The sequence below is a fragment of the Mytilus edulis genome, chromosome 10 (assembly GCF_963676685.1).
Source record: "Mytilus edulis chromosome 10, xbMytEdul2.2, whole genome shotgun sequence".
In the NCBI taxonomy this organism is placed as follows: domain Eukaryota; kingdom Metazoa; phylum Mollusca; class Bivalvia; order Mytilida; family Mytilidae; genus Mytilus; species Mytilus edulis.
In genome coordinates this window covers 77924308-77936094 of record NC_092353.1, presented here as the reverse complement: position 1 = coordinate 77936094, position 11787 = coordinate 77924308, and the positions used below count along the sequence as shown (strand labels likewise).

The following is an 11787-nucleotide window of genomic DNA, read 5'->3' as shown; positions in this document are numbered from 1 at the left end:
ACCCTAAAAATTAGTCCAGCTTTTCATTCAAAATCTACTGCTGTCAAAATTCTTATGCTATATTAAAACCACACAAAGAACAATACGAAGCAAAGTTCTATTTTCTTGCCGTTGAATAGAAAATATCAGTGTTGGTAAAAATAAGGAATGTTGTTATAATTTTCAATGATACAACTATAATAATTCACCAAAGTTTTAGGTAGATATACGCAATTGTAGTCGACTGTACAACCTTCATAGAGTGAGTAAAAGTCGCTATAAAAGGTTTAAACATGTGAAATATGAATATGAAACAATTCATATCAGAATATTAACTGCCTAATGTATATGTATAACAAAACAATTTACAAACAACAAATATTACCGAAATGAACCAACCACAACCACTAGACTACAGGTTCCTGACTTGATCCAAGGTTAATGTTATAAAAATATCTTGAAACGTGTGCTTATTCTTTTGAATTACTTTTAAATTATTACTGATAACAAACTGTCATGGTATCAACAGAATCTTTTCTATCTATAAGAGAAACGTGAACTATATTAAAGACGTCATTGCATTTCAAGTGCTACAAGAAAGTATGAAAGAGCAACAGTTTTAATATAGACGACTGCATATATATAATCTACATATTTAGTTCTATTAATAAAACAAGGAGATGTGGTATGCCTCCCAACGAACAACAACAGAACAAGGATACTATATAAATAACCATAATGTTCAACGTCAGACGTCGACAAAATCGGTTTAACCCACCATATTTATATGCACCTCTGTCCCAAGTCGGACGAAGTCATGTTATAGATATGTCTTTGTGTAGTTATACATTTAGTTTGATGAACGATATTCTGACATTGTGCTTTACATCTAGATGACATCTATTTTTTTTCTCTCGGACCTATTCAGAACTTCTTGTATGGTGCTGACTGCTTAATATTGAAAAACTGTATTGGTGACCCCTGTCTGATAGTTTTGTATTTGTTGCTAATGTGATTGAATTTGACTGTTTTTATGACAGCTCCTTTTCCGCCTTTCACCTAAATCATCAATGAAAACATCATTGCGCATGGAAAGCTGTAAAAGTCATCTTGATAACTAGCGAAACTAATCGTCAGGAAAAAAAAACCGCACTGGTTTACGCCAAAAACATTGAATAACACCAGTTATGACATACAACAAATAACAACAATCAAAAATGAGAAGTCGTGGCTTGAAACAGGCACATAACGAATGTGGTCATAAAGTTCATCAAAAGAATCCTCTTTAATGTATTAATGTGTTGAAATAAAAGATTAAATATAGCCATGGAGTTTTAAAATAAAATTCTTGTTTTTATCCCAAACCAACTTATGATATTTGTTGATGATTAATTTTTATTGATTGTTGATTGCTTTATGTCCAGTGGCAAATATTTCACGATGGTTCTGGACGAGAACAAGTTAACAGTAAATACAACAGGTACTAGTAGGTCTTTTAATAATAGAGGCCCATCCCGATGATGATCAGGGGGAATTTCGACTTCCACTGGAAAATAAAGGTATATAAGTAAGGGACAAAAATTTTGCCATGCAACAAGAAGAGTTGTTGCAAGGGTTCTTAACAGAGATCTTGTCACTCTATTTACTTGAGGCATTGGATTAAACCTCGATATATGCATTCTGACAGGACGTAGCTGCAAATTGGATACATCTTTCACAGCCAGACGGACGCCCCACTTTAACAAGCTTTTTACTGCCGATCGGAACAGGACCAAGTGAGCATATTTCTATTCCCAACTCACCCTTGGGGCTTATGATATTTGTGATAGGGCCCCTTGTGATAGCATAACCGAGTTTTTTTTATTAGGTCTTGAATTTGACTACAACTTTCTGTACTTAAAAATGATTGAATTTTCAGTACTGTAAAATAATTAAATTTTCAGTACTGAAAAATGACTGAAATTTTCAGTACTGAATAATGGCTGAAATTTTCAGTACTGAAAAATGGCTGAAATTTTCAGTACTGAAAAATGACTGTAATTTTCAGTACTGTAATCAAATTTTTCCCAACATTACTGAAAATGATATAAAAGTTAATGTACTGAATAGTGATGTTTCCTAAAAGTACTGTTTATATAGCGGCATTTAATGTACTGTTTAGTTATGTTTACTAAACTTACTGTTTATATAGCGGCATTTAATGTACTTGATTAGTAATGTTTCCTAAAAGTACTGTTTTTATAGCGGCATTTAATGTACATGTAAACGCTAGTCAAATTGTTGGTAGTGTATAGGAGTAATTGCCACTGAATAAATATTTTCACCCATTTTTTGTTTGTTTTGAGAAACATACTATATAAAAACCAATAGTAAATAGAATATATGATCATCATCAAAAGGATCTACAAATAAATCAAATGAGCAAATTTTCAAATGGCCTCTTTTAGGAATTATTGTCCTAAAAGACAGTTTCACCTATTTTTACAGTTTTTCAGATCCTATATTAGATATCAACAGTAACAAACAGTAATGTTCAGCAAAGTTTAACAATTCCTTTTAACATTTCGTATTATTGTTACTTTCGTATTGCAGAATTGCAGTCAGGAGTGGCATGTACTCAAAACAATCAACCAACAGAGTGTATTCCTAATGCTGTATGTAAAAGTAGTGGAGATACAGGATTAATGTGTACTTGTAACAGTGGATATTATGATAGTAACTTTGCCAATTCAAAGGGATATTGTGAATTAGGTAAATATTCCATGTGGTATTTTTAAACATTTTAAAAGCTATTTAAATTCAATTTCTATTTAGAAAATTTGACGTATGAAGTAAACGCTTTTGTTGTAGCAGAAAACTAAATATCTTCTACTTGCCGTCTGGTTTTGTTTTGGTTTTTTGAATATTTTTTCGACTATGATTTAACCATTCGCGATCTTTTCCCCATGATTTTTTATATTTAAGTTAACTTTTGGTTTGTTAATTTCGTAAGCTTTAATCCGATTTTGTATGTCACTTATTTTGTTTTGTTTTGTCCGGCGGTTTAACTCCTTCCAATTATTTCCACATTTTGTGTTGTTGTGAAACACCAAAGATATCAATATACATTTTGTACTTTATTAATTGGAATACTTAGTACCTCACAGTACCGTGTAATTGATTTCACAGGTAATATTTTGGAAACAAACCGAGATTGCGATGCAATCAGTGATTTTTATTGACAAATTTCTACTGGTCCACTGGACCACCAGCTGACAATATCTACTAGTCCGACGCAAACTCTGCTGATCTTGGACCACCGGACTAGCGCTTATTTCGACCCCTACTGGTCAACTAACTCATGATGGCGTCCGTAAAACATACGAAGGGATGAATTCAACGTCACCATTTGGAACTCTTGGTTTGATAGCTGTTTCCTTGTGATTAGCAAGCCTCTATCAAGGAAATCATGGTAGAAATAACAAGACCTGGAATATTGTAACAACTTGGAGATACATACTCCATATGCAGGCTCTACTGGAATGTTGCGGCATAGAAATGAATAATTTACAGTTGGTTGACCGTTATGGATTAACCGTTCCACAGATGATATCGGATATGCTCCTTACGTCGTAACTACAACCCCCTTCCCCTTCATAAATGTGACCTTCCGAATAAGACTATTTTCCGGATTTTTTATAACATGAGAACTCTACGGGTGCCACATGTGGAGCAGGATCTCCGTTCCCTTCCGGAGCACCTGAGATCACCCCAAGTTTTTCGTGGGGTTCGTGTTGCTAATTCTCTGGTTTTCTATGTTGTGTCATGTGTACTTTTGTTTGTCTATTTGTCTTTTTCATTTTAAGCCATGGCGTTATCAGTTTATTTTCGATTTATGAGTTTGACTGTCCCTCTGGTATCTGCCGTCCCTCTTTTACAATTGGAAGGCTAAAATCATCACTTTTGTCGTAAAGCTTTGTTTTCTACCGACCCTCATTGTTTATTTCTATGTGTCAGTCAAGATATGAAACAGACTTTACTGTATCTGTTGTATCCTTTATATTAAGGTCAGCGAGATAGATAAACTCATCATAGATACCAGGACTAAATTTTGTATATACGCCAGACGCGCGTTTCGTCTACAAAAGACTCATCAGTGACGCTCGAATCCAAAACAGTTAAAAAGGCCAAATAAAGTACGAAGTTGAAGAGCATTGAGGACCAAAATTCCTAAAAGGTTTGCCAAATCCATATCCAAATAGATGCGTTCGAAATGTCACCAAATTTTGAATTATTAAGTGAGAGTACATGATCTATATAGCAGAAAGTAAAGTTAAAAGACATACTGCTAATCCATAGTGTGTAACAAGGACATTTACAAAGGGCAATCAATAAACAAACGTTTTCTTAAATTGTATGAGAGGATGAAAAGTTAAAATTATTGTGAATACTTTAAATATATCATTTTTTTACTTAAGAGTTACAATCAGGCGCGACATGTACACAGAATAATCAACCAACAGAATGTGTACCTAATGCTGTGTGTGAGAATGAAGGATCAGGAATAAAGTGTTACTGTACCAGTGATTATTATGATAATAATGGTAACAGTCCTGGTGGAACATGCAGTGCAAGTAAGTTCTGATGTCATTTGTTCATTACATGAGTAAACTCCACTTGTATTTGTAGTATTTGTTTTTTTTATTCATCTGATAAGTTAATTTCAACTGAATTTTACAGTTCCTTCTTATATTTTACTGTTATACCACTGTCCAATGGTTAGGGGAGGGTCGGACATGTTTAAATCCGCCACATTCGGTATGTATGTGGCTGTCCCAAGTCAGGAGCCTGTAATAGAGTGGTTGTCGATTGAATTGTTTTACATTGTCATTTCGGGAATATCTATAGCTGACTAAGCGGCATGGGCTTTGCACATTGCTAAAGGCCGTACGGTGACCTATAATTCTTAATTTGGTCTCTGATGGAGAGTTGTATCATTGGCAATCATACCACATCTTCTTTTTTATATCTTCAACTATCATGTTTGCTCAATGTATAAGATATATTTTCATTTTAATTTGCATTAAAATGTTTGCCTTATATTTTAGTTACATTAGAATATAGTTTTCTATGATTTTATTGCATGCTTCAAATGTATAACGTATGGGAAACTTGATGACTGTTTTGCGTCCACGTTAATCTTAAGTAATATACATGTACAATGTTCAACTTTACAGTGAGATTTACTGCAGCGTTGGGCGCTTTTTACGAATCAGATAACTATTTTGCAAGATCAAGATTTAGTAGTCGTGTAGGTAGTTTCGCCAACTTTATTTGGTCTCATGCCAATAATTTAGTTGAATGTTTAAGGGCGCGATTGTACATGATTTTAAAGAACAATTTTGTTGGTAATAAAGTTAGATCCATATTGCATTATTTTTGGTTTAAATCAGGGTGATGGCTTTGTCTTTTGGATTATTGGTAACTTTATATATATAAAGGTATTTAATAACCAACTGTAAACTATGGTGTTAAAATTGGCGTTACATGTAGATATCTTAGAAAAATACGAAATAGTAATCAAAGGTAATTAGTCCGAAAACATTTTGTTTAACCAAACTAAGATACATTTTTCTGTCCATAGTCATCAAAATTTTTCTTTTAGTCATATTTAAATGTGTTTTTGTTATTTGAAGAATTCGGTTTTTGATTGTTGTTTATGTAGTCACAATGTTATAGAATAGCTAAGAGTTAGAGTTAAATGAATAATGTAAAACTCTTGTTTATTTTTAAAGACTTGCATATGTTGTCTTTACGATATCCTTCCGTTATTTTTTGATTTGGTTTTAAGTCGTATTAATGTACTGTAAATTCAGATATTATTGCGATTTTGTCATTTTAGATTTATATGCAATTTTGATTTTTACGATTTTGAGAAAAATCTTATTCAACTCATATAAAATATTTCAAAATGAGAGTTTTAATTATTGCGTTTACAACTCTGTCGCATTGTGCCCATTAATGAAAACCTGGCAATAATTTCTGAATTTCAGTAAATAACTATAATAATTAATGATTTTCAAAATTTATTCATTGAACGATATTTTTTATACTTTTATATATTAATGATTTGAATGTTTTGTTATTGTAGAAATACCTGTTGATCAAGGATGTACTAATAATGGACCATCAGATCAGTGTAAAGATTCTAAATCACAATGTACTATGACATCTGGTGGTTACAAATGTGTTTGCATTGCTAATTATTATATAAATGCCGGGACCTGTCATCAGCGTAAGTAGCAACAAAAAAACCCACTCTGTGTTTTAACTAGATGTATTTCTTTTACATCCATCTGATGAGTTTAATCTTTATCTGATTTTTATAGTCTGTTTCGTCATGTACTTATGTTTTACCATTGTCCAACATTAAGGGTTTGTCGCCCGGTAACATAAAATTGAGAATGGAAATGGGGAATGTGCCAAAGAGACAACAACTCGACCATAGAAAAAAACCACAGTAGAGGGTCACCAACAGGTCTTCAATGTAGCGAGAAATTCCCGCACCCGGAGGCGTCCTTCAGCTTGCCCCTAAACAAATATATACTAACCGCCACATTCTGTAACAAGTCAGGAGCCTGTAATTTAGTGGTTGTCGTTTCTTTCTGTGTTTCGTATTTGTTTTTCGTTCATTATTTTCTACATATTTAAGGCCGTAGGTTTCCTTATTTGAATTGTTTTACATTTGTCATTTCGGAGCCTTTTATAACTGACTATGCGGTAGAGGTAAAGACCGTATAGTGACCTATATTTTGTAAATTTCTATATCATTTGGGTTCATTGAAGAGTTTTCGCCTTGATAATCATTCCACATCTTCTGTACCTGAATGATATACTGTCCCAAAACTAACTTTAGAGTTTTCAGTTCTGTTGAAACTTTGAAATCTAACAAAACAATCCGAAAGTATTCAAGGTAATTTTGTTGAATTCCACACTGTTTGAAGTGATAAACCAGTTTTCAAATATATTTCTAATACGAAGGTTTTTTGCTTTGTTTCTGGATAGGTCAGCATCTAGATAATCTGTTCAGACAATTGATGGAGCTTTTCCACATACTAAACTTAAAGCTCGACTGAAAGAACTCGTCAGCTTATGATTCTTTAACAAAAAGGGCACTAGACGTTTCAAATATCTAGTTTTGGGCTGGAATTCAGCTTTCTTTGTGAAAATTCATACAGAGTCAAGGAACAAATATACCGAGGTTATAACTGTCATGCTGGACTTTTTAATTGACACCATATGTGTTGAACAGTTGGACGGCAAACGATTTAATGGCTTCTAAGGTCAAGACATTGGTCACATGATAAAAGGTCAGAGTTTACGATTTTTTGGTAAACGTGCATGCCTCGTGGTTTTTGGACTCGTATTGTCTTATTTGTACTCGTACACAACCAAAGTGTTCAATTCTAGATTGAATTAGCTTCCTTATTTTATATAATAATCACGAAAAAGTGTTGTTAAAATGTTATAAATTCACGAGTGAAGTGAAACTTTTTTTCTGAATATTTGCGTAGGTCCACGGAAAATCCTTAATAATAATGAAATAGGTGTTGTAACGTGTTGAGGGGTATAAAATATGAAGTAAACCCATTTTTTGGTTTATATTTTTCTCTATCAGATCACAAAAACACCAGATACGCAATTGTGTCAGCTTTTTCGTGGCGAAGCGGAGATCAAAGGGAGATAACTCGGTACGCGCATCGTAGGATATTGCAAGTTCACAACAGTATTAAAGTTCGAGAAAAATTAATGATTGCAGATAAATTTCGATGATTTCTTGAACAATTTTTCAATATTCCATGTTCCTCTACTGTTGTAACATTAAAATAGTCAAGGAAAGGTTGAATATGACTTTTTTTCCAAGTACTTGCAGGTTATTTAACACTTCCAAAGAAGAAAATTATATATTTTACTGACTTGAACTTATTGTATATTCTCAAACACCCTTTTGGTAGATAGAAGGATACAAGAGGGGTTTATCAGTCATTTGTTAACAGAACCTGTGTTACAATAGAATTGAACTTTTCATTACATTTAAACAAAAATATGGAAAAAAAGGAAATATAGTCTACAAAATTGTGAACATTACCATTGAATGAAAATAAAATCAATTTGCAGTGGACAGAAGTACATGTACAATTTTTGTTTTATTATACCTGCTTTAAGATACAGTGGCGGATCCCAGGGAGTCTTGTGATTGGAACCTCCTCTTTTTATGAAAAATCAATGCATTTAAATGGGATCATATAGTTGGAACCCTCCTTTTTATCCTTGGGTGAGAATACCACCACCCATGTTTAAAATTGTCTAGTTTCACCCTGAGATAAGAAACTATATAAGATGTACAAGTTCTGTTGCTTGCCTTAATTAAGAGAAAAAATCCTAAACATCCAAAGAACCAGAAAGGGATTTAAAACATAATAATCAACACAAAGATAATTGAACAAAAGCTGTATTGCAATCTGATATCATGCAATTCTCATAATTCCTATTACAACAATGTATATGTATTTTTTAAGTTTTGCTTTACTAGTATATTTTTTTCTTCTTATATTTGAATTCAAAAGTCCTGCAATCAACTGTTGAGTCCTTTCAATTAAATTATTGATTGAATAATAGGCTAAGCTGACCAGTAAATAAAGTTTGAAAATGCTTGTTGAAATAAAATAGTGGTATTATGTCATGAAATATACTGAATCAACTTCAAATTTATTCTAAATTCATATGCTACTGCTCTAAAATGCATAATCAATTGGACTACAAAAACAAAGACCTGAGACTACTACAATGTATAACATATAGATTGGTCACTTCCCATGTTATAGTTGTCTCAGACAAAAACAGACTTAAATACAGTATATTCAGAATTTTTTTGAAAAAAGGGCAACAATGAGATATTTATTGTTCTGATATCAGAAATAATCTCATAGTATCAAATCAGAATGTCAGTTCTTTTAATTGAGATACAGGTAATCAATTTAATCACATTATTTACTTTTATAAAAAAAACCTCATGACATTATCTAGATTTACAATCATTGACTAAGCTTGTCAACATCTCACTTTATTTAAATGCTTTTAAAAGTTAACCTGTTAGTACTAAAATAAAGAAAGGTGTTATAAGATAAGATAAGATATTTTATTCCAATTAAAGGGCCCATGAAGAGCAAAAAAATTTATTACAATGATTTTAGTAATTGACACAATAATGTTGATATAAATCAGATAAATATGAATATAACTAACTCCATTCTTAGATTTTAAACCACAGCCAGATCAGAGCCACTCATATATTAGAAAAAAAGGGCATAACAATTATATCTTCTATTAACAGGTAAATATTCTCAAAGTCTTAATCAAATCAATATCTGTACTTTATTGATAGTTTTCTGAGTTCAAAACATTTATTTTAAATTGCAATACGTTTCAATACCATTAGGTTTTCTTGAATTAAAAAATAATTAAATTTGGCACTTGTGCCTAACTTTTCAAAATTTTTACAACTTATTATTATATTATCATTAAATTCTTTTCTTAAAAAGTTATAAAGGGGAAACTGACATTTAAATATGGTATAATTGCCAATGAGATAACAGTCTAAAAACACCAGAGTCCAAGTGTCTGTTAGCAGTGACAGTTAAATTACAAGTCACTTTACATACATCAACAATGAATACATTCCATTGTTTTCAGGCAAATGAGGAAAATTACAGTAACAATAGCTTTTGTCTTACTACATGTAAAAGAGAATAATGGAAATGATAATATAAATAAGGAAATATCAGAGACAAAAAAGACAGGACTCAGCCACTGGACTATATGCAAAGTATTCCCTTACTAATCCTTAGAGGAGCTGCTGTATACTAGAAAAAAATATGTTGAGGAATTGGCCCCATCAATCAGTATTTTAGCATTACATTATTGTCAATTGCAATCTGCTCTATATGTTCCAACCTAGCTATTATGGGTATCAAAAATTATACCTAGGGTGGGAACTAAACCCATGTTTGTTCATATATTCTATTGTTCTTTGTGTACATGAAATGTACATGTACATGAAATTTTCAAATCGACAAATGCAAAAAAAAAAAATGATGAAATGTAAATATGGCAATTTGTAAACACCATTGCACCCTCACTATTTAAAGACCTAGTAAAGGAAGTCCCTGCACCTACCTAGACGTATTTCTCGGGCAAGATGTATTATATAACTCTTGAAAGTATAACACGATAAATGTTATTGCTAAGTATATAGTAACCTCAACGTGCAATTAAGGTAAACAAACTGTCAAACATAAACAATCTACCACGTGTTTGTCTGCTGTGCTTGAATTCAAAACGACCCATCAGGTTTATTTACACGAATATTTAGCTAAAGCAGACAGTTAGATGTTGAATGGCTTTGCTGTTATGACTTGTGTATGCATGGAAATATAATGAAGAAAACATTGATTTTTACCGTAACTTTTGAATAGACATCATTCCCAAGGTATCCCTAAAAACACATGGCTACTTTGTAACGATGGCTGGTAACGTGTAGAACGGTAAATGTAATTGGATGATCTTCAAAGATCAATAATAAAATTGCTAATAAATGATTGGATACGAAATTGTGTCAGCTGATAAATATACACATGGAAAAAAGTATTGCAACACCAAATTGAAATTGAAATTAAAAAAACACTCTTTATTTTTTTGTGTTATAATTTGTTGAAATAGAACTAGTTAACATTATTTAAATATCACTTGAGTTTAATCAATAAATATCGACTCGATCAGTTATTATATGCACATGCAGCTACTGTGCCCGTAAACATCAAAACAGATGTTTTTATCCTCATTGTTTGCAAGACTTTAAATAACCAAGTTTATAAAATTTTGTGATTGACACCTTGTAATTGATCCTCCACAACTCTTAGCTGCAGCAAGATGGCAGATTATCAGCATGAGAAAGCAGGTATGTCGTTGTGACAACTGCACGTATTGTTGGTCATCACCATTCCACTATAAGTCGTTTTGAGAATAAAACCAGGCAACAAACGATGTTAAAGACCTTCAGAGATCAAGAAGAGCCCCTATACCATATCTGCTAGGGAACATCAAGCATAATGAAGGTTGGTCAGAAGGAAACCCATTGCATAGAATACAATCCTTAAAAGAGAGTGGTGGCCTTATAGGAGCCTTTAAACAAGAACTGTTCGAGATCGACGCATTGCTACTGGTTATCATGCGATAAGACCATTTCGGGGACCTTTGCTTACGAACAGACACATAGTTGTCCTCATCCAATGTAGTGCAGGGCTCGCCAAAGTTGGAAATTAGCATCGTGGAGGAAGATCCATTGTTGCAATGGAATTCGGTTCATCTTCCTTGGCCCGATCGTAGCACGGATTTTAACCATATCGAGCATATATGGGACACTATTGGGCGAAAGGACACCCCAGTTCCAACACGTCATGAAATAAACAATGCCCTTCATCAGAAATGGTTGCTGCTACCTTAGCAACAAATTAGTCGATTTATGGCAGAAATCAGAAGATGTTAAGAGGCGGTTATCCGTTTGAATGGAAGCTGCGCACACAGTACTAATTCTTTGGCGTATAAAGATCAACCATGATGTGAACAATCATCTTAAAATTAATTTTGAAATGTCTGACATTGTAAAGTTCGACTACAGTAAAAGTTGTAAAATGCATTTTTTTGTACAAAAAACACTTCATTTTGATATTAAAATTGTGGTTAGATTAAACATTTTTTTCATATATTTTT

The 11787-nt window shown here is 32.7% G+C and overlaps 1 protein-coding gene across 1 annotated transcript in view; it reads left to right on the top strand.

The window, feature by feature from the left end:
- LOC139491937 (uncharacterized) overlaps nucleotides 1-11787 on the top strand; it is a 219071-nt gene that overhangs the window by 117427 nt on the left and 89857 nt on the right. Inside the window, exon 10 of the mRNA XM_071279883.1 lies at nucleotides 2572-2730. Within this exon, the coding sequence (XP_071135984.1) occupies nucleotides 2572-2730 (159 nt within the window). The remainder of the gene's footprint in view (nucleotides 1-2571; nucleotides 2731-11787) is intronic.